General features: G+C 35.9%; 6 protein-coding genes across 14 annotated transcripts; 2 read left to right on the top strand and 4 right to left on the bottom strand.

Moving 5' to 3' along the window:
- Positions 1 to 36: 36 nt before the first annotated feature.
- On the bottom strand, positions 37 to 11,326 carry LOC136344838 (ubiquitin carboxyl-terminal hydrolase 2-like). 3 transcript variants are annotated; one of them, XM_066292697.1, is made up of 14 exons: positions 11,182 to 11,326; positions 10,531 to 10,805; positions 9,930 to 10,058; positions 9,714 to 9,871; positions 6,922 to 7,274; positions 6,256 to 6,438; positions 5,658 to 5,834; positions 2,369 to 2,599; positions 2,231 to 2,318; positions 2,013 to 2,180; positions 1,774 to 1,945; positions 1,452 to 1,671; positions 1,118 to 1,341; positions 37 to 950 (listed from the first exon to the last, which is right to left on the bottom strand). In XM_066292697.1, exons 2-14 carry the CDS (start codon positions 10,707 to 10,709, stop codon positions 830 to 832), a joined length of 2,403 nt encoding a protein of 800 aa, XP_066148794.1. In that variant the 5' UTR covers positions 10,710 to 10,805; positions 11,182 to 11,326; the 3' UTR covers positions 37 to 829. The 3 variants fall into 3 exon arrangements, with proteins under 3 accessions (XP_066148794.1, XP_066148795.1, XP_066148796.1); XM_066292698.1 differs by lacking the exon at positions 6,256 to 6,438; XM_066292699.1 differs by lacking the exon at positions 6,256 to 6,438 and having other exon boundaries at positions 7,213 to 7,274.
- LOC136344843 (jerky protein homolog-like) lies at positions 7,472 to 9,702 on the bottom strand. The gene is made up of 2 exons (XM_066292708.1): positions 8,361 to 9,702; positions 7,472 to 8,298 (listed from the first exon to the last, which is right to left on the bottom strand). The coding sequence occupies exons 1-2, from the start codon at positions 9,165 to 9,167 to the stop codon at positions 7,516 to 7,518; spliced, it is 1,590 nt and encodes a 529-aa protein (XP_066148805.1). The 5' UTR covers positions 9,168 to 9,702; the 3' UTR covers positions 7,472 to 7,515.
- Positions 11,327 to 11,862: 536 nt separating the features above from the next.
- Fibp (acidic fibroblast growth factor intracellular-binding protein) lies at positions 11,863 to 13,716 on the bottom strand. Of its 2 annotated transcripts, none has more exons than XM_066292714.1 (6): positions 13,471 to 13,716; positions 13,094 to 13,412; positions 12,799 to 12,961; positions 12,566 to 12,738; positions 12,258 to 12,509; positions 11,863 to 12,198 (listed from the first exon to the last, which is right to left on the bottom strand). In XM_066292714.1, the coding sequence occupies exons 1-6, from the start codon at positions 13,550 to 13,552 to the stop codon at positions 12,114 to 12,116; spliced, it is 1,074 nt and encodes a 357-aa protein (XP_066148811.1). In that variant the 5' UTR covers positions 13,553 to 13,716; the 3' UTR covers positions 11,863 to 12,113. The 2 variants fall into 2 exon arrangements, with proteins under 2 accessions (XP_066148811.1, XP_066148812.1); XM_066292715.1 differs by having other exon boundaries at positions 13,094 to 13,408.
- Positions 13,717 to 13,844: 128 nt separating this feature from the next.
- Positions 13,845 to 18,040, top strand: SF2 (splicing factor 2). Of its 3 annotated transcripts, XR_010733042.1 has the most exons (6): positions 13,845 to 14,175; positions 14,292 to 14,526; positions 14,802 to 14,939; positions 16,293 to 16,466; positions 16,643 to 17,390; positions 17,657 to 18,040. XR_010733042.1 is itself a non-coding variant. In XM_066292719.1 (5 exons), the coding sequence occupies exons 1-4, from the start codon at positions 14,009 to 14,011 to the stop codon at positions 16,452 to 16,454; spliced, it is 702 nt and encodes a 233-aa protein (XP_066148816.1). In that variant the 5' UTR covers positions 13,845 to 14,008; the 3' UTR covers positions 16,455 to 16,466; positions 16,981 to 18,040. The 3 variants fall into 3 exon arrangements, 2 of the variants coding, with proteins under 2 accessions (XP_066148816.1, XP_066148815.1); XM_066292719.1 differs by having other exon boundaries at positions 16,981 to 18,040; XM_066292718.1 differs by having other exon boundaries at positions 16,643 to 18,040.
- A 395-nt stretch (positions 18,041 to 18,435) lies between these two features.
- Gen (XPG-like endonuclease) lies at positions 18,436 to 23,797 on the bottom strand. 4 transcript variants are annotated; one of them, XM_066292705.1, is made up of 9 exons: positions 23,709 to 23,797; positions 23,321 to 23,507; positions 23,099 to 23,272; positions 22,936 to 23,047; positions 22,661 to 22,814; positions 22,468 to 22,606; positions 22,084 to 22,408; positions 21,868 to 22,033; positions 18,436 to 19,484 (listed from the first exon to the last, which is right to left on the bottom strand). In XM_066292705.1, exons 2-9 carry the CDS (start codon positions 23,476 to 23,478, stop codon positions 18,538 to 18,540), a joined length of 2,175 nt encoding a protein of 724 aa, XP_066148802.1. In that variant the 5' UTR covers positions 23,479 to 23,507; positions 23,709 to 23,797; the 3' UTR covers positions 18,436 to 18,537. The 4 variants fall into 4 exon arrangements, with proteins under 4 accessions (XP_066148802.1, XP_066148803.1, XP_066148801.1 ...); XM_066292706.1 differs by having other exon boundaries at positions 23,703 to 23,789; XM_066292704.1 differs by having other exon boundaries at positions 23,321 to 23,596; positions 23,709 to 23,756.
- Positions 23,798 to 23,968: 171 nt separating this feature from the next.
- Positions 23,969 to 24,718, top strand: LOC136344853 (macrophage migration inhibitory factor homolog). Its single transcript, XM_066292723.1, has 3 exons — positions 23,969 to 24,166; positions 24,355 to 24,527; positions 24,589 to 24,718. The coding sequence occupies exons 1-3, from the start codon at positions 24,059 to 24,061 to the stop codon at positions 24,665 to 24,667; spliced, it is 360 nt and encodes a 119-aa protein (XP_066148820.1). The 5' UTR covers positions 23,969 to 24,058; the 3' UTR covers positions 24,668 to 24,718.
- The last annotated feature ends 19 nt before the right edge of the window (positions 24,719 to 24,737 follow it).

Raw genomic sequence — 24,737 nt, 5'->3', positions numbered from 1 at the left:
GAAGACGTGGCTGACGTATCAAAGGAAATAAAACACTTTGCAAACAGTTTTTATTAAGTTAGTGCTTTTAAAACAATTTTCTCAATACAAAGCTTAATAAATCGAATATATTACATTCTCATAGAATTTGTGTTTAAGAGTATCCATTGTTTTAAAGAGTGAGTAGTGGGATGTGCAGGACAGCGCCCTTTCCCTCCCGGACAGCGGCCTTTACCTCAAAAGGCCAAAACACGCGAAACGCCAGAGAAAACGGGTTTAAAGATATCAAAAATAATAATTCGAAGAAAAGTGGTTTTGGAACGAAACCTCTATCATAATAAAAACATTTAGACGTTTAAATAATAAGTAAAAACAAAACAACTAAATTGTAAATATTTGTGACGCCACAACATTGCAATTCCTTGGAAAACTGCAATTTATTCGAAGACAGTTAAGCGTTGTCGAACATACAAAAAATAGTCAACAAAATGTATCATATGTACACACGAGAACAACCTTTTCAAAAAAGAAAAAAAACACAATAATATCACTTGTATCTTCTCCAAAAACCACTTCCCATCTGAAAACACAAAATAATGGACTAGACGGGTGAACTTAATAAGTACAAATTTGGTTTGGAAACGCCCAAACGGTATGGCTACAAGGATCTACCAAAATGAAAATACAGGTTTCGCTAAGAGACTGGAACCCGACCATCGAAAGCTCAACTACTTTGACCTTAAATTTCTTGCTTGCTACGAAATTGCTTCGTATTTAAGCTACCTCTAAAATGGAGAAAACCTGTATTTGTCGCTATTTGAATAGAGCCTCAATAATGTTGTTTAGAGACTTAAAGACATGACCGTTGGATTCCCCCGCCCTCGCGTTCGTAAAATAACACGTATGCTTCTGGAGAGATGGCGGATCGGCTCGAGGCAGAACTCACCCGGGAGTCGTTATATTCATGCCACCTAAAAAGAATTTATCAGAACATAAAATATTACTTCCTTCTATCAGAAAAATAAAAGAGGTCCGAAACATCAGAAAAATACACAGCAACACGCAATCGATTACTGATCATATGTTTACCGGAATAGAATTAGTTTATTGGCTTGTTGGAATGAATTTAACTACTTACCTTCCATCTATGGGGTTCTTACAATGGGCGGTGTAGTGGCCCGAATACGGAGTACCTGAATGTTCCGACACCGCGTACAAATTATACCTAGGGCTGGGACCACTTTGGGTTTCCGCCGCATATGGGGTAAGGTCCAAACCTTCCAACGGGAATTCAACTAGAGTGTTTAGCTTGCCCCGGAATCGTTCCATAGGTGAGAACCTTTTCAGGTGGATGACTAGGACCTTTAAAAAGAAATACATTTTTCTGGAAACCATACAGTTAATGTCACATTGCGTAGCTTAGCTTAACGTTAAGGAGAACGGTCACAGCAGTTATCTTTAATTATACTTACTTGCGGGAATTTTTGAATGGTAAAGCTCTTCGTACACCTCCTCCTTTCATTGCACTTGGCGCATTTCGGTTTCTCGTCACCGTCCAACGTCTCTTCTTTAGTGAATGATTCCAAGCAGTGCGACAAACGAAGCGGGCCTGCATTTCGGCCTGACGGCAAGGGGAGCGACAAATCCCAGAACGGATCGAAAGTTACACTGCAATGTCCGCAATGGGTGCATCTAATAGGGAAAATATTGTCAAACAACATACACAGCATTTGTTTAAATCAAACTCAGTATATAGATTTGTCTGCATTCTACTTAGGAAGGAAAATTTCTTACTTTAAAGTAGACTTTAGTTGTCCGACAAAGGCATCTACTATGAAGGAATCCTCGGACCTCAAATACCTTCTCCAGGCCTCGGCTGCCTTCTCCGAATCCGGCAAATTGTCATCGATATCTGTGGTGATCGGTTTCGGTTTGATGGTCACCCTGTTCACTTCCTCATGCAAACCTTTTCAAATAAAACAAAACGCGTGTTTTCAAAGAAAATGCTCCGTGCAAAAGAACCCAAAACCAACCTTCCAAAAGATATCTCAAAAACTCCTGCGCGTCCTGCTGAGAATAACCCATAAACCTCGGTGCAAATCTCTGAATCTGCGACTTCAAAGCTGCGGTATTTACCGGGCCTGATGAATCGTAAGCCCACAATTCCTTAATGACTTCCGCGAAGGCTTTAATCAGAGCTCCTACAACAGATTACATGAAATTTCAGGTTTTTAAACTCTTATTAACAAACCTTTCATTGCAGACGTGGAGGTGTTAACGTCTTTCTGGTAGGCGTCTTTCTTAATGTAGTCCAACAATACCCTGGTATTACTCAGACACTACAAATATGACATAGCAGCGTTTATTTATAAAATTGTTAATAAAATACCTGCAGAACACTGTTCATAAAACAAGTATTTCCAATGTTCCGTAATCCGACCAATCCTTGGCCGCTCTTGGTGTCTAAAGATAAGCCGAGGCGCGTCTGTCCCAAATCGTCGTCATCTCCGTCTGTGGACAGGGTCACTAGCGAGCGTCGGAGGGAGGTGCCCGCGGCGGTAGTGGCGCCACGCGCTCCTCCCTTAGTCCCGCCGCCCGTTGAAGTCGATGTGCTTACGTCCTGCGGAAAAATTGGAATGAGGTCTAAATGAGCTTGACATCAGTACCGTATACGTAAGTAATATAAGGAATATTTCGGTGGTTGGTATTTGAATTAGCGCAACAAAATAATAAACAAAAATGGCATATTAAGGGTTATAAGTTCGGTTAAATCAAGAAAAAGTTGCACATTTCAATGGTTATTCAGGATCCACGTCGAAGAGATTTATCTGTTCGGCTTCTGAAATATCTGAACCACAAGGGCATAACAAATGTTGGAAAAGGATAATAGAAAAAAATCTTGTAATATGAAGCGATTCTAGACATATCGATATGCAAAGGGAAAAAAAGGGTTACACCAACTTGAACTAACCTGAATAAACCTACTCAAATCACCATGAATCTTTCAGCGAAAAGGAGGTCGATTTTAGAAATAAAAATTTGGAACACTCAGTGAATGCACCCGTTTATTTTGACAACGTGGCTGAAACAAGCCGAATAAACCCACTCAATATCATAAAATTTTCCGCCAAACTGGACTAGCAGCCCAAGGCGAAATTTCAATGTAAAATTGATAAATTCAACGCTCAGAAGCCAGAGCAGTACAAATCTACTACCAAGATGAGTAAATGTAAATAAAAATGCGCACCTCATTCCTAATTTAATCTAGTGATTGCCATCGTTTTTGGAAATTCTGATTACAATAATTGCAACAGTAACCACCCGGTGTCAATTTGCTTTTTTAAGACATGACAAACGTATTGCCGAAGATAAATTTACGCATTATAGATAGTCACAGTATATGCCCAAGTTTGATTACTGGGGTGTCGGCCTATTTGGTGACTAAAACGCTGAAATTTCCGAATTCCGTCTCCCACAATCTACTTTCGAAAATGCTGCGATACAAAACGATCACGTACCACTCCGCCTAAGCAACAAAATTCATACTTTCCGCGTCCCTCGGCAGCAAATGGTCTCAGATTTCGCGAAGAACTCGCGAAAATCCATACCGCGAAGCCGTAGACTATTGCTAGTAGCAGAATGCTCCAGATAACAATGAGAACATAGTTTAAATTGTGTATCATATCAATGCTGGCCATGTCCGCCCCCTCTATGAGGAGCAACAGGTGGTTTATGTAATAATTAGGAGAAAAAAAAATTAGATAATCACCAAGATTCTCCCGATCACCATTATAAATTAAATGCTAGTTCACACGTCGAGACGTCAACTTATCATTACACTCGTCGTTATCACTTTGTACCGAACGATTCGTCAAAATGTTACATCACCGGATGATAAACATTTCCTTAGCGCGAGAAAGGTAAATTTCAGGCGGTGTAAGCCATAAACTATCGACGATAAACATCAATTATTAACTAAGCAATACACCCAAATTTAAATATTATTCGTGACGATTCAGAAAAAACACACGTTTCAATCTAAAAATATCGTTCCTCCAAATGTTAACGGGGTATCAAAAATATCTCGCGGTTTAGAACGGAGGATGAGTCGTCGAGGAGCTTTAGCGACATTTTCGCTAACGATAATGTAATCAATTCACACATCATTATCCATTAACATACATATATGATGTGCCTATCTATTATTTATCTTTGCCTTTTGTCTAGACGACACTTTCACATATTTTCATTATGTGTAATTTGGTCTATCAAAATTATCTACAAATATATATATATATATATATATATACATAATTATCATTGCTCATCGCGCATCACATCGCCGTCTGTTCCTTGATCATATACCTATCTTCGCTTATTTCTTAGGGTAATATCGAGATAGAAAGTAAACTTCCATTCCTGCTACAGTTGGTGACGTAATCTTTGAGATTTTCGAGTATGTCGTTCAATGCTAACGATCCCTTCGCGAGCATTATAAAGAAGAGCGTGATTTCAGTTGGGCGATTGCAGGTCCGGAGTGAGGGAGTTTTCGCAAATACAGGTTTAATTTAACTCGAATATCCCGAACCGATGGTTTGCAATAAAACTCACTACATTTTAGTTTTTTAGCTACGTCCCTAGTCCGGTGTCATAGGTATTTGCTTCTCATTTTTTTTATTACAGTATGTACAAAAAGAAATTAAATTTTGAGTAAAACGAGAGTTAAATTTGTTTATCCACTTAGGGCACAATAACTAAATTATATAATGAAACTTAGTAAACTTTGATTTGATGCGTGTTTTACTAGAAAGGCTAGCAATGAGATTCGTAAACTAGCTGAATTTTCATTATTATTAATTACGTACCGCCTCAGATTAACTAAATGCCTTAAAGGCTCACCCGCACTAAACTTGGTTGCTAATACTGCCTAATAAAGGTCAACAAAGGTGGAACGGAGAATGTGGACGAAAAGGAGGTCACAGGTCTACTCCTTATCGAAGAGATCTACGAGGAGAGCCGTTTATCGTTAAGATCAATTGCTACAATGAACAGTGATTGTTTACTTTGGTATTATATTCCTAATAAAATTTTATTAGTCCCCGAGATTTTTGTGTGCTTAGAGGTACATTACCAGAATTTGCTCCCTCGTTAAGAGTATCGGAGTAGGTCGCTTCTTCAACATAGTTTTAAATTTGTTGACGTCGAAGGTACGAAGGTCGCCGTTTGCTCTTAAGAGTTCATTTTTTTGGGTACTTACGCAATTGACGTAGAAATTTTTAAGGTGATTTTGTCAAAATAATGGCACGTGAAGGGGACTGGTGGGAGGAACCAAATTTGAACGAAAAATAGTACTCACACTGTATGTGGATTTTAGGAAGAAAATTAGGGGCAAACTGCAAGAACTGGGTCATCCTCAAAACAAAATGCAAGGAGACATGCCTAGGATTAATACATGTCTCAGCCTACATCCACTTGCCGATTTAACCGGTCCGGCATTTGTTGTTCGGTAGCAAAATATATACAAGTTAATGAATTTTCACGGGTTTGAAAGAATTTTAATTTGACCGCCATGTGGGAAAGTAGGTTCAGTCAGATGCTCAATCAACCTTCTACTATTACGGTTTCGCATCTACTGCGAGGTTTTTTTGTTTAATAATTATCCGCTATTATCTACTTACATAGCTGTATTTTCTTCCAATCTTCTCGTTTTCGCTCTCCAACTCATCGTTAGGCGGCTCGTTCGGTATAAAACTGGCACACTGGTTTACTCTGGAACTTTTCTTTTTTTCCTCTCCGTTCACTTTTTCGTCTTTTTCTTGGTCGCCATTTGCTTCAAGCTTGGAAGAATTTTCTCTCTGTAATAGGCGTCAGTTTCAACCAAAAACGTTGGTTGTAGGTATTTAATATTCGTTGCTGGAACTGGTCATAGACCTGATGATATATACACGATGAGTATGTTGATCAGTGCAAAATCACCGTGACCATAGTTAAACTGATCCAACAGCTAAACTCCTGTCAAAAAAGCACGGAAGCATGAGCCAAAGCAAGATTTAATTATTCTAATTTACAAAGGCAATTGCGATTTTTTGCTCAAGATTTGTAACTCGGTGTGTTTTAAGAAAAAAGCATGTGACGTTGGTAAATGCGGATTCAGAGTCACCAGATTTAATTGAAATTCCGTTCTTATCCATTTTAAACTAAAAAAAAAAAACAACCATATGGCTTGATAACAACCAGTGTCAACAACGAATTAGCTTTAAACAGCATCTCTAATACCTCATCCATACGCTCATTTTCTAGCAAGCCATCATCGTTGTCATGAGGCACGGGGGAGGAGGGGCTGGCACGCCCATTGCTAAGCGAAACAGGGGTGGGGCTACTACTTCCATTGCTAAGCGGCGTGTCTGACAGATGACCGTTACTGAAAGCTGCCGACTTGATGGGTGGGGCCGGAGAAGCCTTGCAAAAGCGGACAAATGCGTGTGAGGATGGCTGAGGTGTATGATTTGTGTGTGGAAAAATGCTACATGAAGAAACTAAACTTTGAGGTGGAGATGTTATTCTCCAAGTTGGTTTAAAATGTAACGTTTTTTTGAATGATGTTAAGAATTTGAAGTTGAAAATCGAGCCTCTGGCCAAATGACGAGTCGTTTGAATTTTCAGAGTGATTTTAAATGGAACATTTTAAAAATGAATTAGCTCACATTAAAATTTTCGAGTTTGGACTTTTGTCAGGAGAATATGTTTGGAATTTGTTCCTGGCCAGGCGATAGATCAAAATATTTTTTATTTTGTATCTTTCAAAATACATAAGTCATCCTAAAAATTCAGCTCGATTTGGCCAAAAATTTAATTATCAGAGATAGTGTTGCAACTACCAAACCCGGATAATCATCGCAACCTTTACTATCGAAAAAAAAATAACAATGAGTGAAAACACACCTCTCTATGAACTTTCGCGGTCGCTTCGTCGCCCCGTCTTATTTGTCGGCCTCCCACGACCCTGGCAGGGGCCGTGCGTGGCGGTCTATCATCGAACCGCCTGCACAAGTCAGCAACGCTAGCGCGTCGATTACCGTTCGCGTCCATATCCGGCAAATCTGCCAAACTACGGCTGTTATTCGCGTTAGTTGCTCCGCCGTGTTTACTATTATTTGCGCTGTTGCTGCTGCAGTTAGCGTTATTGCTGTTAGCGGACGAAGCGGCGCTGTTGCCAGTATCGTCAAGAGTTACCTGTTTTTTGCGCGACAACCCTGAAGATGGACTTGTGGATTTTGATTCAATTGGCGGCAAACCTAGAGAAACCAAGCTAAAATTTTTTTTCCTTATAAAGTATAACAAAAGCACGGAAAAATCCAATTACAGCAGACGTTCGATAATGTGAACTAATTAAAACCAAGTGTGGTTCACATTATCGAAATGTTTCCATTAGCGAACGTAATTTAAAAATTCAAAGATTTATTGAAAGAAACGTTTAATACTAACATACCTATAAAAAATTAACAAATATTCTTTTATTGTAGTAATAAGTAGTTATTAATTAGAAGAAAAATAATCAGCAATTTTAGTCTGCGTAAATTTGCGATTAGCATTATCTTCCAATGCCTGAGCCCGTAATTTACGAAGAACTAAAATATCCGCGTATGACACTTCTTTTCTTTCAGCCCAATCTAAAGCTTCATTAAATATATGTACAGCTTGGGCATCAGTCACCAAACTTTTTGCTTCAATGGAATCGTCTTCATCATTCTCACTGTTCTCATCTTTAGTAGCATCATTCGTTAGTTTGTCCTCGTTCCAAATATTAATATCAGCTGAGGTACAAACAGTGTTAGGATTCACTACTTTCAATAAATTAACAACATCCAATGATGCACTATTGACAATAGAGTCAACGCTGGATAGCAAACGTTCTCTAATTACACTTAAGGGAACATTCTCTTCTTCATTATCTTCATCATTGGTACTAAACAGCTTATTCCAACATTTTGCAATAGTTTCCTGATTAAGTTCACTCCAGGCCATATGTAAATCTGTGACAGCTTCTCTTAATGTTACTTTTTTTAAAGCATCAGATATGTTTTGAGGATTCTTAGACAAAACAGATGAAAGTAAAAACTTTCGATAGTACAGTTTTGTTAGTCTTATTATATTCTGGTCCATTGGTTGAATTATTGATGTTACGTTAGGAGGCATGTACATAACAAAAATTGACCCATCTCTGCTCCTCAGTTGTTGTTCTGGAGGATGACATGGTGCATTATCCAATAGTAATAACGCTTTTATTGGAAGCTTCTGTTCTTTTAGGAAATTTTTTACCTACAAATTGAAAAACATCTTTAAATTATGCACAGATCATTTGTGTTTGTTTATTGTTATACCTGAGGAACAAAGCGCTTATGAAACCATTTCAGGAATATACCGCTAGTCATCCAGGCGGTTTTTGAACAGTCATAATCAACAGGAACTTTAAAATTTTTAAATGATCGTGGATTTTGTGCTTTTCCTATTACCAATGGTTTTATCTTGTGTGAACCATTAGCATTAGTACAGGCCAAAAACGTTATTCGTTGTTTTTCTGTTTTTATACCCGGAGCAGATTTTTCATATGATGCAGCGTAAGTTTTCTCTGGTAACATTTTCCAATAAAGACCACTTTCATCTGCGTTGTAAATTTGTTCCATTCTTAAATCTAACTCTTTAATGATTTTTATCAATTTTTCTTTAAATGGTTGTACTAATTGTGGTTGTGCTGATAATTTTTCACCAGATATAGATAACAGTCGAATTCCATATCTTCCTTTGAATCGTTGCAGCCAGCCATCACTAGCAACGAAATTTTCAGTTTCTTTCAGTTTTTGATTTAACAATTTAGCTCTCTCTTTAAGTATTTCGCCACTAATTGGAACATGATTTTCCCGCTGTTGTAAAAACCACTTATACAGAGAATTTTCCATTTTGGGTGCCTTTGCATTTTTTAAAGTTCTTCTATTTCCCGGTCCTCCAAATGTATTGCACGTTCTTTGTAAAAGTTGTCTTTTCATGCGCTTAATTTTGCAAATTGTTGCTTTTGATACACCATATTTTTTTGCTAATTGTGTTACTCCAGCGCCTAATGAAACTTCTTCTATAATTTTCACTTTCTCACTTAATTTTAAACATTTTCTTTTATACGACATGGATGCCATGATCGTAAAAATGTATTAACGCATGCAATGTATTGGTTGTTATAACGTATGTATAAACGTGTTCTAAACACCATCTACGACTGGCTTGGTTTGCCAGGTTTGTCGTACTTTCTTGCAAAGGTGAATCCCCAACATAAATCGGCGATTCACCGTCGCAAAAAGTTGTTTACGTCATCGAGCGTATACATTGTTTACATTATCGCGTGTTCCGTTTGATGCTATAGAACGAAGTATGTGTTTACATTAGCGCAAGTTTTAGTTATCCCATATTTACGTTATCGAGCGTCTGCTGTATTTCATTAACAATTATTGGGAAAGTTTCGATGAAATATGTTAATCGCAAATAAATTTGCTGCGTGCATTGCTGACTTTGCCAAATATGGCCAAAAACGTTCGAATTCGTGTCCTTTCTATTCTTCACAATATGCAAGATTAATAAAAGGGTCCCAATAGTTATTGACACATTTAGATTTTTGAAGCATTTGAGACATTCTTATTCACTTATCTCTCAAGTTTATTTATAACAGTCTGTATCAGCATTCTTACCAATATCATTTATTGATTTTGATCTGGAGATGTTCTCATATTTGTTTCTGTAAATGGCTGGAACATAATTGGCAGGTGAATATTTATTCCTTAATTCGGCCACTGACTCTATAACTCCTGATGTTGACAATCTATCTGATCTACTTGAAGAATTATCCCTACAAAATTAGATTTGACATGATCTGTGTTATGAATAATGTAGACACTGCGACTTGCCTACGTATGGGATAATCGTAAAGGCTTCCCTCTCTGATAGAACTAATTCCATTATCTCTGGATAAAGAATCCTCTCTTGATTCTTCATGAAATCTAGTTGTGACACCATCTTCAGTTATGGATCCACTTCTGAAAGTAGTAAGGTAATATGAAATTAATGAAATTGAGTATTTTAGTTTTTTTAGGTTAACTGGTCCCCAAATTCTTGAGATTTCATAAATAAGGCCTTGTTCTTACCAAAAAAGACTTGCAACTGCAACAATGCAATAATTACTTCAGATGGATAGCTCTTGTTTTCTTACTATAGATACAATTGAGCTTTTTACATTTAAAGTGAAAACACATATATTGCCAGTAACTTTTAGCAAATGCAGGAATCTGTTGAATCTAATAGCTTTTCATTGTTCATTAGAAAAAACAAGGTTATGAAGCCAGCCAGATTTTATTTTTGTCATTATGTGTACAGATTCCCTGTTTCTCATTATTATTTGCTTATGAAGATGTGGGAGGATCCAAAAATTACTGTTTATTAAAAATTCTATTAAAAAATAATAAGATTTTAAAGTTATTCCTTCATTTAACATAAAGGACCACTCCTTACCTTGAATATATTCTTCTTCCGTCTGTATCTGTGTAGGATCTGGTGGTAAATCGTTCAGAATAAACACGAGGATTATTATATCCTCCATAATAAGATCGATCCAAAGGTGAACTGTAAGTCGATCTATAGGAGCCTGAGAGTCCTGAAGACGAACTCCTATGAGGGCTTAACACAGGCATATTTACTTGCTGAATGAGAGCCAAGTTCAGGCTGCAGTAGTGTAATATTGACCTTATTTAGTTGTACTTTTCGCAAACCATGTCGTTAGTGCGGCTCTGAAAAGCCGAAAGAAAGGTGAAAAAACGCTCTCACTGTGGTAAAAATAGCCGCTTTCTGGCTATTTTCTAAAATATGTCACATTTAATACGAAATAAAAGTAATGGGCTATAAATAGAGTATGTCCCATCAAGCCAAGGGAAGAGATTCAACTTGTTTTTTAGATGCGTTCTTTTGAATTGTCGACACGTGCCTTTTGTGGTTTTCCCATTAGAATAAGTTCGCAATTACTTATTTAGATATTTAAGACATTCCCTTGTATTAATGTTCCTGCTGCTCATCCATAAATAAACATTTGCGTAAAACACAATAACCAGAGGGTCTAGGTAAAAGAGGGCAGCAGTGTTAGGAAATATAAAAGCGATATAGTCTTACCAACGTCCTTTTTCGCAAATATAATCAAAATATTAATTAAACTTCCTGCAAAAAAATAAATAAAAAGCAGACTTGGAGATTCACGCAGCGGCCATTTTGAGTAAGGAGCAGCCGGTGTTGCCATAGATTTTTGGATCTTGCCATTGTTGCCATTAATGTCCGAATCTTGCTACTGTTGCCACATGTTCTCAAACATCATAATAATAATAATTTAATTTTCCAAATATCAATCCCGGAAGCTTTGAATAATACAAAAAGGAATTTTAATAAATAACCAAATATGAATATCTGAATAAAACAAGCTTTTAATATAACGACCGGCCGGTACCATAGGTGACTCACTGGCAACATGCGGCTCGCAAGAAACTCAAATCAAGTCATTTGACTTTTCGCGGCCATTGTTTTATGAAGGATAAAATTAACGTCATTCCTTTTTCGTCACATCTATTGGAATTAAGAATTGGGGCCATATGTGCAATATATTATCAGTCAGTATTAATTTTGCTTACCATATATGGGAAAACAGCGTAAAATTAGCCGAAAATTGTAAAAAATATTTCTTGTTGATTTCTATTTTATATACGTTCACAAGTTCAAATTTCCTTATTTGGCCAGCTATTGTTTTTCTGACAATATGGTGAATTCAAAGGAAATTTAATATATTCTTCAAATGAACATAAATTAAAACGTTACGTACAATTTTATCTTCAAATTCTTTCATAGTATATCTACATATTGTAATGTTACATATTTAAATACTCTATATACATAATGTACAGCATACATTAATGTTCAATGACTACTACTGAAAAATTCCGGAAGTCCTAGTTATTTTTTTCACAGTAACTTTGCAAAATTATGCCTTATTCCACTTTCACAGTGACATTAACTTGCAGAATTTCTTGATGCAATTTTTATTTAAGCTCCAATTTTTAAGGTGCAGCATACATTACCACCATACACACTCCTACAACTTTCATATATTTTTCCCAAGAAGTCCTTAGAGTTGGGTCATTTCTGAAATAGATAAAACAATTTCATAAGTAATGAAGCAATGCTAATGTAACAATTTCTACCTAATTGCATCAAGCTCCAATGCACAGGAATTATAGGCACTGAAAAACTGCTGCAGATCATGGGTGGTCCAATTCCCAGTCTTAAACAAATCTAATATCTGGGAAAATTCCACAAACAAGTTTTTCATGTCTCTAGACCGATGCAGAGTTGAAGCTAAAGTTAAAATTGCTGCTGTATATTTTCGAAAATTTGCATCCAGTTCTGTAAAACTTTTCTGTAACAGCTTTGGTTTCAAGTTAACACACACCAATCTGAAAGAAGCTCAATGCATTTGCCTCTTATCTAAAGAGTTTTGGCAAAATCTAACTGTTTGTGTTCCTTTTCTCTGTCCAATAAAATCTTTAATTCCCTCAATTCCAATAAAAATTCTTTGTCCATCTCAGTGTCATAGTACTCTGGTCCAATAAGCTTATATGTCCAATGAGTCATTATAGCTTCACAGCATTTTTTCCAGGCAGAGAACTGCATTGTGCTCAGTTTCTGCACAAGTAGAATTCTGTGAACTTATATCAAAAGAATAGGCTGGTGGTGAATCATTACCTTTTTTGAAGTTTCAAATCTAATAGAGGATAGGAATACTATACATGCATATTGTTTGGCTAATTCTTCAGAAACATAAAATGATTTTCTAATGTTTTCTATAATTGATCCAGGAATTTCCTCTACAGTTTTGTATACTCTTTTAATGTTGTCAAATTGTCTCCTAAAAATTTCAATAAAACTGTTTTTACAGTGTTAATTTCAACAATTTTACAAATTATTGTGAAATTATCATTGTTGAGTTTATTAATGAAACACCACATAGTTACTGCAACTGCAATACTTGTATCTATACCTGCAAGATTTTAAAGGCTTTCCAGTTTTATCGGACACTTCATCCAAATCTTTACGGTTTTTAGAACTCAATTTCTTTCCCAACAACTCCCTAACCACATCATCATCAAATTCATAATACTTTTCAATAAGCAGCAACCTGGTTTCAGGTTCAATTTGAAAGGCTGATTGTTCCTTTAGTTTGTAAGGATTATTTAACAGTTTTTCTAGTAAAGAATAAGTGCGATAATGGTCCAGCACATCACTGGCAATTAGCTCTAGTGTGGCTCCAGTTTGTTTACCTAGACCTTTCTTGTCCAAGATCGCTACAGCTTCACTAGCTCCAATATGATTGTGGTGTTATTTGGATTTAGAGGATTAATATTCGTTAAAGATTACCTGTATATCCTTCTATCCATAGCTGGTAAATTTCTGGATCAACCAATGTGTAATTGCTTATAAAAACATCTACTTCAGTCATATTTGAGTTTTGCTAGGAAAAAAATTTAGTTCATACTATTTGTAGTTCTAGTCAGCACTGGTGAGAAGAGTAAAATTGAGTTGAATCTACTTTTCGAGTCTATTTGTTTAAGAAATCCAAAAATCATACAAGAACAAAATTTTTAAGTTCATCATAACCTGAATTTGAAATTGACAGTAACAAAGCACTCGGATTGGTCGTAGTAGAAATGATGTGTATTATGACGGTTGTCGAAATCTGTGCCTTATGCGCAATACAATGCGCATGTCTAGTCTAGCAGAATTAGACGCGTCAGGCCATCGCCATTAAAAGTTGTCTCTCTTTTCAACGTTTTTCTGCTCCACATTTTCCTTGTGTTTTCACTGTTTCTTGTTTAAATTTAGTATATTACTTCATTTGTCCAGCAACCCAAATCTGCAATTTTTGAAATAAACCTTTTAGCAATACCTTTTAAATATGTCCGGAGGAAGAAACGATTGCAGAATATATGTTGGAAATTTACCCCCAGATATCCGCACCAAAGACATTCAAGATTTATTTTACAAATTTGGTAAAGTAACATTCGTAGATTTGAAAAATCGGCGTGGACCCCCCTTTGCCTTCGTAGAATTTGAAGATCCTAGGTGAGTACTTGTATGAGTCTTCTCTGTAGTAGACAGTTCACTCTCTATGACGAGAATCTGCGGACCTCTTTTCTACTTATCCGGGATAAAAAAAAATGAATATTATTGTTACATAGAGATGCTGAAGATGCGGTACATGCCCGAGATGGCTATGACTATGATGGTTATCGCCTCCGGGTTGAATTTCCCAGAGGAGGAAGTGGTGGAGGCCGTGGGGGTGGCAGCAGCAGTGGTGGTGGTTTCCGTGGAGGCAGCCGCGGTCGGGGAAACCGAGGCCCTCCGGCCCGACGAAGTCAATACCGTGTCTTAGTTACAGGACTACCACCCAGTGGTTCTTGGCAAGATTTGAAGGTAGGTAATTCTTGATAAAATATTGAAGGTGTGAGATTATCACTACTTGCAACTGTTACTCAGTGTGAGAACAAAATATTTCCTCTGTTCAATGAGGTTTATATAAAATGGGTAGAAAATTGATTTTTAATTATGCTGTACATTGTGTTACATTGAACACTTCATATTGACATTAATCACACTATACACTCTACTGATATTTTTTGAAAGTTTGAATCATGTTAACTAGAAAAAGGGCTTTGATGAAATATTGAAGAGGTACTATTAAATTATAGGACCACATGCGTGAAGCTGGAGATGTATGTTTTGCCGATGCATTTAAGGACGGCTCAGGAGTAGTGGAATTCTTGAGATATGAGGATATGAAGTATGCCATCAAGAAGCTGGATGATTCCAGGTTTAGGTCTCATGAGGTGAGTAGCTCAGAAGTTTTAATAGTAATTGTTATGTAGAAGTTTTACTCATAATAGATGTACAAAAACAAACTGAGCAGTGAAGTTAATTACATTAAAATGTTTACATAAATGCATCCAATTAGTCTGTAATTTTGTGTGTGCCATTTAATAATTGCTCTTTACTGATAAAAATTTCAGTTGCTCTGAAGCTGTCATTCGGTACATGAAATATGCAATTAAGTGATGGATATTTCCAGGCAAAATTTAAGAATATTAAGGTTTTTTTTTTATTGAAAAAAAAAGCTGCTAAAACTACAGAAATGATTAATTTGGATTGTGGAGTTAAAGTGTTTTAAGGAATTTTGGAAGGTAAATTTTTGCCTTGAGAACGATCGAGGTTCGGGCGTAGACCCCTTGTAGTCCAACTTTATTGGACATAAATCCATGTCAAACTGAAAAAAAGGTTGTAGAATAGTTAGGAATGCTTCACCAAGCAATTTAATTTTGAGTGCATGTAATGGGAAAGTTTCCAAAAAACAAAATAGGTCCTTCTAATCTAACTGAATACGAAAAAAGTTAAAATTAAAGTTAAAGAGAATACATCTGCATAAACTTGCTTTCTTGGTATAAAACAAACAAATTCTACATAAACTTATTGCATGCAATGAAAAGTGGATACTGTATAAGAATCTTAAACGTAGGAAAGCATTGGTTGATCTAGGGCAGCAATTAACCTTATTTACAAAATCAAATATTGAGTTAAGAAAGTTTCATTATCTGGCTGGTGAGATTGGAAGTTATTACCAAGAACTTCTAGATTCTGGGCTATCTGACGCAGTTTAACGTTATCAGAATCAAATAATCAAATTATGTGCAACTCTGAAGAAAAAAAGAGTCCTTTACGCGGTCCAGGAAGTGAAAGTAATATTGCTGCGTGACAATACTCGACCGTATACAATAAAACGAACCCAGGAAGAAGTCATTTTCTCTTTAGGCTCTCCAGTATGCGGCATATTCTCTGACTTAATTCCTTTCAGTTTTAACTTATTCAGATTAATGCAGTCTCATCGAGGTGGCAAGTGGTTCTTGAAAGTTCGCAAATGATTAAAAAAATAATTTTTACCTCAAAAACACTAAATTTCTATCTTAACGGCATCTATCATCTATCCAATAAATGACAAAAGTCCATAGATAATAATGGGAATTGTTTTAATTATTAACATTTCCAGTAAGTGTGTTTCCATTTGTGCACCAATTATATTGTTTTTTTTTTCATATTGATATATTATACATGAAGGTTATGCGGGACATTGTTATAACCGGAACGGAAAGTTTAAGAACACTTTAAGGATTTAAAACGTCTATTTGCAGGGTGAAGTAGCGTACATCCGTGTGAAAGAAGACAGAGGAGGAAGCGACAGCCGCCGTTCTGGAGGGCGATCGAGGTCTCGCTCTTTCTCTCCACGCAGACGAGGCTCTCCAACCTACAGCCCGGTCAAAAGGAGCTATTCCAGGAGCAGATCTCGTTCTTAAGGATCGAAGTAGGTCAGTATCTATTAGATTTAAGTACACGATTAGATGTGATACGTCAGTCAGTCACTGGAACATGAATCAATGAGTTCCAGTGATTGCTTATTGATTTTCCGATAATTTTATTAAGTGATAAAAATATCTTATTTAATTTCGAAGTTTGTTTGTTATCACCACTGTATTTTTTCTAGGTTTACCTTTGGGAAGAGCGTTTGCCTCTGATCATTAAAAATTGCTTTCCTTACTTTTCTACGCTCATATTAGATGTGTATTGCGCTCTCAGTTTTAATGATTATTATTGTCCATATCTCGAGGTTATTTCCTGTAAATAACGTGCAAGATTTCAATAATTAAATTAAGATCATGATACGAATCCGAACTCCACTCAAACGCCACCGTTTCAGTTTATGATTATAACAATCTTCGTGGTGTTTCGGATGAGTTTTGCAAAATATACTGTGTAGTTTTGATAAGTGGCTAATATTGTATTTTGTTTTTCAATGTTGGACATACAACGTTGGATAAAAAGGAAAATACTGATGGAAAGGGCTCTTGAGCCATGTGGGATAAATGTGGAGGGACACAACAGAAATTGAGGATAAATTAAGCTCTGGATTGCAATGGAAACATCACTAAGGATTTCAAGGATGTTTGTAAAACTTAAAGGGGAAGGGGGGTTTCGTTTTACTCTCACAAAAGCCACCATTCAGAAAAGTTTCTTAAATTAGTCAAAAGTTAATTTAGACCACATATTAGATATTTGTTCTGGAGATTGGCTCTAATTTAAAACATGGCAAAAAATTGGGATAACTTTCATCTTTATTTTTTGCTATAACGATCCAAACTTGCGGGTAGGTTGGGAACGAATTACGGAGGGATTTGCCCGAGGATAGGATAAAAAACGAAAGGATCCGAGGATTAATCTGGACCTGAATGAGGGTAAATAGCAAAGCAAACATAACCTCACTTTCCGTTTTCTTGCTCTAATACCTTTTTTTGCTACATTTGTTGCTTCATGCCTCAAGCATCGTGCGAAAACCTCACTGAGAAGTGAGCTTTCCCACGTTATTCAGACTTACTCCACGAATTAATAGAGGCAGAAGTAGCAATTGGTTTTTACAGAAGTACATTATTCATGTATTAACACAAAAAATATTGCTTTAATACACCTTCCGACTTAATTGTACATTGATGTTTTATCCCAGGTCTGAAAAATGGAAAACTTGGGATTTTGCGGAGCAATCTGTCCGAATAAGCTTAAAGGATGTTTTAAAAAGAAAAGGAATTTAAAGAGTGTCACATCTGTTAATGAGGATTTCTGTTCGGTCTTTAATCGCTTTAGTCGGAAATGTTGGAAAGGTCCCCCAAATTTAGCCTTATCTAGGATTCGTCAAAGGGATTTCTATCATAAGGACAGGATTCCTAGAGGAGGCATACTCAATACAGGTATTTTCCTTTTTCTGTGTTTCATTTAGCGATATGATTATCATTAACCACTTTTAAATGTTCGGCGTTGTATTTTTGTGTTCTTGCATGATATTTTTGAATTTTTTTAAATTAAAAGTGAATAAATTTGAATTCTGAGTAAATTAACTTTTTTCCATAATTATCTTGTAACTGGAACTCTCGGAGAGCTAACCTGAAAGCCATACATAAAAGTAAGTACTGCGGCAATTGATAACGCATTTCATACTTCAGATAGAAGCTTATTTAAGCTTTGGCTTCCACGCAAAGTTTGATTATTTTAAGAGAATAGGGTCAATCGACTAGTGCCTGTGTCGACTCCTCAATTTTTAAACAAAAAAGCGTCATTGGTACACGGCGTTCCAGGTAGAACTGAATACCCCTTCCAGCTAGGAGCCTTAAGTAGTTATGTAGTCATTATCAGGGGGGACTTGGATTCGTTTCGGGCATCTAGGTACCGTGTGATTACTTGGAAAGGAAGTGGAAATCATTGGTATTAATTACCCAATAAAAAATATCATTATCGCCAAAATCAAACTGATATTTTATTCATGAATTCACTTCAAATACTTTAATAGATCTTGGAATGTATTAATCTCCCAATATTATTAAATTTGTTGTATCAATTATTTATCTTTAATTTTAATCTATCATATAAAGGTATATAGTTCTTCTCACAGAAACTGTCATCAGAATCTAATTCCTTTGGATGTTCAACCTCCTCACCACTATCATCATCAAACTCATATTCTTCTGTGTCGCTTCGGAAGTCCTTATAAGTCTCATTAAAGTCCCTTTCAAACATATCTACATCATCTCCAGGATTAGTTGTAAAGAAACTTGCGCTGTTGCTAATGTGACTGTATTGTGTTTTGTTTAAAGCAGTAATATCGGCATTTCCTTGATTGTTAAGGTAATTTTCAGCTATATTTTTAAATTTGTTTGCTGCCTGATTCTTCGAAATGATTTTGTCTACAATATCCGATAAGTCCCCATCACTTTCATCGCTAAATAATGACATATCTAGATCAAATACGGGCTCACTCCTAGTGCCTTTAACTGGAGTGGAATATTTTTCTATGGGGCTTAAAGTTGCTTTTTGGCTGTACGAGTTTAATGTGGCTTTCTTCACGAAAGTGTCCAAAGTTTTCTGAGCAACATCGACTTTTTTTGCCTTGTGTTTCCTGGTGTTTGTATTAATTGCCTTTTTAGTGTTTAACGGTTTGATGCTTGAATTTGGATTTTCAATTACATCGATATTTTTTGTTTTAGCGATTCGAGACTTTGTAAGCTTTTTAACTAAGGGTTGACTAATTGACACATTCTGCAACTGTTCAGATAATTCTTTTACGTCTCTCTTACGCTTTTCTCGAACTTTCTTGGGATTAACTTTCGATTGCTTAAACTGCTCCACTAGCTCTGGATACGCTTTTTCTACCAACAGTTGAGGTTCTATCGTCGACCAAAGTTTTTCTTTGTCAGTATTACTGCTGGCTATCTGGTCTTCTGGAACTAAATCCTTTAATTCGTCATTATTGTCTGACCAGATTATTTCGTAGCTTGGAACTCCTAAAAAACAGAAAAACCTATCAAGTTACTTCCGGTTGGATTTTCCAAAATTTTATTATACAGGATGTACTCTTAATATATCATCGTGCAGACTAAAACACATAGCCTTTCCATGTGCAGAGTGGCACATTTTCAACAGTTTTTATGATTTTATTTTAGTTTAGATTTTTTATTTTGAGGAATTTGATTAAATATTTCGTATTGCTTCGGATTGTTGATAACTGAATCATTTACATTCCTAATTTGGATTGATAGATATTTTTGCAAATGCTAAGAAATCAGTGGAAGAGACAAAAATACTACAAGATACCAAAAAGTCCAAGAATTGAGGAAGGTATTTAAATTTGGTCTCAGAATTCAGAGGGGGAATTTCAAAAAAAGATACAAACCATAAAATTGCATATATGACCCAACACCCTGTATAGGGTTGCCGACAATTTAATGTTTTGTTGTCGAGCGACTTAAAAAAAATAGGTGTACGAAATTGTAAAAAATTATAATTCAATCCAAAAGTGAAAGAAACACATATCTGAAACTTGGCCACCTTGTATATTGAAAATATGTTTTTGATAGATCTCATAGATCTATTAGCACGTTTTATTATGTTGCTGATTTTGCATTATCGCCCTCTAAAATATTTCCATGATGATATACTACACCCTGTATAGTTTTTGATACACAAATATTCAAGGAAAGACGTTCAACAGAGGGGTTCGTAAACTGTGATAGATATTTAAATAAAAAAAACCCCAAGCATTACGTGAATTACTAAGTAGGGTATATCAATGAATTTGTAACAAAAAAGTGTTAAAATCGACAGAAAAATTTATCAGGGTTGTCTTTTGACAAAAAAAGTTGGTCATTCTTGACAAACGAAATGGGAAATAACACCAAACGGCCTTGTAGAATCCTATAAGAAAAACTGTTAAGAAAAAGGTGATTTTCGTCTCCCTCTCTCTCACCATACCGCAGGAACGATAAGAAGGAAATTTGAAAATTGTCTTTTCTTTTAATAATTGTTAATTTAAAATGCGCAACTTTTCTCCCATTTAACCAAATCTGGAAACACTGTATTTGGAGCCGCGTATTGATCGTTCTTTATGGTACGACTTGCGAGTACATCTTTGCCGAAAACAAGCTTTAAAGGATTTTTTGCATGGTTTGAACCGGTATCACTTATTAGATGATTCAGTCGAGCGGTTGGGCAAAGGCAAATAAGACCTTCGTCGTGCGGAATAAAACGATAATTGGGTGTTCTGCCCCTTTTTGGAAGGCTAGTGAAGGGAGGATAGTCCCACGGACAGGATGGGGGGATAGGAGTAAATCAGGGTAAGATAGATCTATAGTTATACACCATTTCTATTATTTTTGCGGAAAGTTTAGTTCAAAATACGGCCGCACGTGGGAAAAAACTGTGAGATTAGTTTAAGAATTAGTTAAATTGACATACTGTAGTGCATATTTTCTTGTTTGCGTTTCATTCGCCGTTCCTATCGTTCCAAACTAAGAAGAAATAACGATAATACGTTTTAAATAAAAAAAATAATGCAAAAATTTAAAATAATAGTTTTGAGGAGTGCAAGAAAATACTAATTTTTTAAAAGTAAATGCTCGTTTTAAGTAGTTTTACAAACTTTTTTGACCTAGTTAATAAATTACAGTAAAGTTGAATCTATAAAGATTTTAACAAATTATCTTTATAACATAAAAACAGAGTTTAATTAAATGTCGATATTTGATAATGTTTGACCCAATACTGCACTGATCGCACCTCCGCGAAGGACTTTTTGTCACGTTGCAAAAAACTATTAGCGAAATTCAAATTGAGCTCTTGCCAAGTTTGTTTCTCGGTCGTCGAACGACTTTGTAAACGAAATTAATTCCCGGTAGTTCTGAACCAAATCGAAACGAAGAACGTCTTTTACCTGTTTTCAGCAAGGTGTAATCTCCTACGTACACTTATGACATTTTTGTGAAATTGTCCTTTAATTCCATGCGAACTTTTCCAAAATTTTCTCACATTTTCACTCAAAATTTGTTAGTTTTCGCAAGCGAAATTGGAAGAAAGGCGGAGACGCCATTAACACTGATAACCGGAGCATTATTGTTTTGTTTCGATAGTCTCCTTATCAAAAAGTTACACTCCCGTCTACGAATTTTTGTATAAATACGTGTCGATGGATTTTTAAGTCTAGTTTCGGGTCATTTTCAAAGTCTTGTAATTTTAAAACGTATAAATGAATGCGAGTGCCTTTTGCAGTGTTTTGAAATTTGTTTAATTAAACTGCTGCCGAAATATTAAGCTTTAACTTTAATGATTCCTAGTAGTATGGTGCAAAGTGAGTACTATTACTCTTTACTTTATAGCGTTCAGAGTACCTACCTTTTGGATTCCTAACTTTCTTTATCCTCTCCGGTTTCACAACTCCTTTCAGTGCATCTTTGACTTCCAAAAATTCAGGATTTCTGCATTGCCACCTTGTCAGCACTGGCAACATTTTTTCAAATGCATAGAGCTCTTCCCATTGAAGAAATTTTACTGCAAAGTTCTAAAAACTGCCCTTTAATACACAAAAATTGTTACTTTCGCTTTCCTTACAACAAAATGCTTAAGATTGGGCTGCTTCCACTTCAAATCCAACTGTTTAACATTGTCCTTTTTCACCAAGAATTCCTGTATTAAATTCTCATCAGGGAAATGTGGGTCTTCAAGGGCTTTACTCCTCATGGCAATCTCATTTTTGGTATTTAAACGGTCTTCCTTGTACTCAAAAGGCTCGCAACCCTTTGTAGTCTTGCAGCCTTCACAGCCGCTTTTTGCATGACTTTGCACCTTGCCTTTATGCCCACAGGAAGAGCAAATACTTTTATCATTTAATTGTTTCTTATAGGTGGTATAAAGATTTTCCTTTTGCCTCCAACTTCTATATACATGGAGCCAGAAATGAAAGAGATTAACACATTTTTAATATTCCCACCATACCTTAATCTATTTAAAACCTCCTCATCTGAGACTGTGTTGAAGAATTTTAATACTGAAGTTTTGCCAATGCCATGCACTCCCTCAGAGTAGTCAGATCCAATAAGTAGGGCCATGGCCACTATTTTGTTGCGTCCAAAATCTATGGGTTGAATTGGTTAAGTTAATAAATCAATGGCCTTATAGGGTACTGTACTAAGTCGTTCATTTGCCACTCGTATATCATAAACGTCTACAGATCCTCCACTTGTTACCTGTGTGCCCTGAGTTGAAATTGAAAAGTTTCGATATACCACTTTGGCTCCATAAGCAAAGCAGTCGGAATCTTGACTTATACACCCATCTACAAGCTGCTTTTATTGGTATATAGGCTCACAAATTCTCATACAGGAAAAGTTGCAATTTTTCAAGATAAAATAAAGAAATAAAAATATTCTTCATCAAAGTATAATACAAAAAATTTGCCCTTACACCATCCTCATTTAAATATGCACAAAAACTTTCAGCTTCTCCTTGGCCTTTAACACATGCAAGGCCCATGTAGTTGAGCATTTCCTCACATTGTTTCAACACAAAATGGAACCTAAGTAATCCCACCTTAAGCCATATGACAGAAATATGACAATATTTTTACCTGGATCTGTCTTTTCCAGTTTTAACTCCTGCAGTCTTTGCTTTTGCTCCTTTAAATTGCACAGCATTTCGTGCACTAATTGTATCATATTTCAGCTCTGGAGCTTTGCCCTCTAGCACAAATACTGGGCTCACATTCATGAGCAGAAGATAACAGGTGCGGAAATACAAATTTCTGAAAGTATCACATAAAACTAAAATACTAAATTGATATGATTATTACCGCAAGTACATTCGAGGTTGTACTTGGTAATCAGCTACATTTTGAGCTTCACAAATCCAGCAGGACAAATCTATGGCAAGAGTTTTGTTCTGCAGTTCATAAAGGGGACGTCTCTCACAAAATGGGTCCAAAATGCTCCATAAGTCCTTTATGCCCATTTTTTGTTAGTGGAAGAGTTCAGCAGGATCTGTGGATAAATTCTTAACGTTGTAATTTCTGTGTAGTAGTTAGTTGGGTTGTTTTTTTCTTCATTAAATCGAATGCTTACAGAACCTTCTGATAAACTAATTAGTATAAATTAGAATTTTTAGCATTTTCTTTTGAGGAAGGTACAATGAATGTGAAGTGATAAAATTATAAAATGGAATACCATATCCATTACCCTTACTTCTGCATAGATGCCAAGTTAAAGTATTTCTCGCAGAAAATAAATCTTTAAATAACCACATTCTTTTCCATTGAATTCGAATAGTTTCTTGTGTATTATTAATTTTTTAAGGTTATGGCATATTTTGTTTTCGTCTCTCTCATTTTTCTATCACGTGACTTATTATCCGTTTTGTTCCTTAACTATCACGTGACAACTGAAAATTGATGAGGAAAAACTGGTGACTAACCTTCATTACAGATAATCATCAGAATCCGAAATTAGGTATATAAAAACAGCTGACAGTCGCACTTGATATTGTAACCTAAAAGGTCTCAAATTAAATTTTAAGTTTATTTTCTCTCCTCAAAATGCCTCATTTTCGGCTTGAAACTAATGTGCCCCAAGAAAAAATTCCTAAGGATTTTCCTGCAACCCTTTGCGAGATAATTGCCAAGTCGATAGGGAAGCCCATTAGCGTAAGTGCAAAAAAACAATATCACTTTTCGCCCATTAATTATTAAAACATGACCTGTTATGTAACCCTTTTATCATTTCGTCGCTAAATGTGAAATTTCCACTTTCACCTGAACCATATTCCACTTTCGCTCTTCAAAAATCATATCAATTTACCCAATAATTCAATGAACAGTACCTTTCTATGTAGTATTGTGCAGCCACAGTAGTGGGAGGTGTAAATATGGCATTTGGTGGTACCACTGAACCTACAGCACAAGGGGTTCTTTTGAGCATTGGAGGGCTTGGAGTTAACGAAAATAAAAAACATGCTAAAGCTCTATATGCAGCAGTGGAGCAAGCGCTTGGTGTACCACCAACTAGGTTTGCTTCCAAATTTATGGATGCATGGAAACATTAAGATTATGCAAGTGCTTTGTTTTAGGATGTATATAACTTTCCAGAATGCCCCTTCCAGTGATGTTGGATACAATGGAGGAACATTCCATGATTTGTTTGGTTAATGAAGGCTATGATTTCCCAGTTTCTATGAAAAAATTATTTTTTTTACAATATTTATGGTTTTTATTCATA

The sequence above is a fragment of the Euwallacea fornicatus genome, chromosome 18 (genome assembly GCF_040115645.1).
Source record: "Euwallacea fornicatus isolate EFF26 chromosome 18, ASM4011564v1, whole genome shotgun sequence".
Classification (NCBI taxonomy): domain Eukaryota; kingdom Metazoa; phylum Arthropoda; class Insecta; order Coleoptera; family Curculionidae; genus Euwallacea; species Euwallacea fornicatus.
This window is presented reverse-complemented; position numbering and strand designations above follow the sequence as displayed.

Excerpts from the sequence above, each read along its gene's own strand:
- LOC136344843 (XM_066292708.1), bottom strand. The coding sequence starts at position 9,167 with ATGGCATCCATGTCGTATAAAAGAAAATGTTTAAAATTAAGTGAGAAA. Across the intron at positions 8,299-8,360 it reads ATAAGCGCTTTGTTCCTCAG|GTAAAAAATTTCCTAAAAGA; the intron begins GTATAACAATAA and ends TTCAATTTGTAG.
- LOC136344838 (XM_066292697.1), bottom strand. The coding sequence starts at position 10,709 with ATGCCTGTGTTAAGCCCTCATAGGAGTTCGTCTTCAGGACTCTCAGGC. Across the intron at positions 10,059-10,530 it reads GGAAGAAGAATATATTCAAG|AAGTGGATCCATAACTGAAG; the intron begins GTAAGGAGTGGT and ends TACTACTTTCAG. Across the intron at positions 951-1,117 it reads AAGAACCCCATAGATGGAAG|GTGGCATGAATATAACGACT; the intron begins GTAAGTAGTTAA and ends AATTCTTTTTAG.
- Fibp (XM_066292714.1), bottom strand. The coding sequence starts at position 13,552 with ATGACTGAAGTAGATGTTTTTATAAGCAATTACACATTGGTTGATCCA. Across the intron at positions 12,962-13,093 it reads AAGCCTTTAAAATCTTGCAG|GAGACAATTTGACAACATTA; the intron begins GTATAGATACAA and ends TGAAATTTTTAG. Across the intron at positions 12,739-12,798 it reads GATTTGAAACTTCAAAAAAG|AAACTGAGCACAATGCAGTT; the intron begins GTAATGATTCAC and ends CTACTTGTGCAG.
- SF2 (XM_066292719.1), top strand. The coding sequence starts at position 14,009 with ATGTCCGGAGGAAGAAACGATTGCAGAATATATGTTGGAAATTTACCC. Across the intron at positions 14,176-14,291 it reads GTAGAATTTGAAGATCCTAG|AGATGCTGAAGATGCGGTAC; the intron begins GTGAGTACTTGT and ends ATTGTTACATAG. Across the intron at positions 14,527-14,801 it reads GTTCTTGGCAAGATTTGAAG|GACCACATGCGTGAAGCTGG; the intron begins GTAGGTAATTCT and ends ATTAAATTATAG.
- Gen (XM_066292705.1), bottom strand. The coding sequence starts at position 23,478 with ATGGGCATAAAGGACTTATGGAGCATTTTGGACCCATTTTGTGAGAGA. Across the intron at positions 23,273-23,320 it reads CAACCTCGAATGTACTTGCG|AAATTTGTATTTCCGCACCT; the intron begins GTAATAATCATA and ends TGATACTTTCAG. Across the intron at positions 22,034-22,083 it reads CCAATCTTAAGCATTTTGTT|AACTTTGCAGTAAAATTTCT; the intron begins GTAAGGAAAGCG and ends GGCAGTTTTTAG.
- LOC136344853 (XM_066292723.1), top strand. The coding sequence starts at position 24,059 with ATGCCTCATTTTCGGCTTGAAACTAATGTGCCCCAAGAAAAAATTCCT. Across the intron at positions 24,167-24,354 it reads CGATAGGGAAGCCCATTAGC|TATTGTGCAGCCACAGTAGT; the intron begins GTAAGTGCAAAA and ends CTTTCTATGTAG. Across the intron at positions 24,528-24,588 it reads CTTGGTGTACCACCAACTAG|GATGTATATAACTTTCCAGA; the intron begins GTTTGCTTCCAA and ends GCTTTGTTTTAG.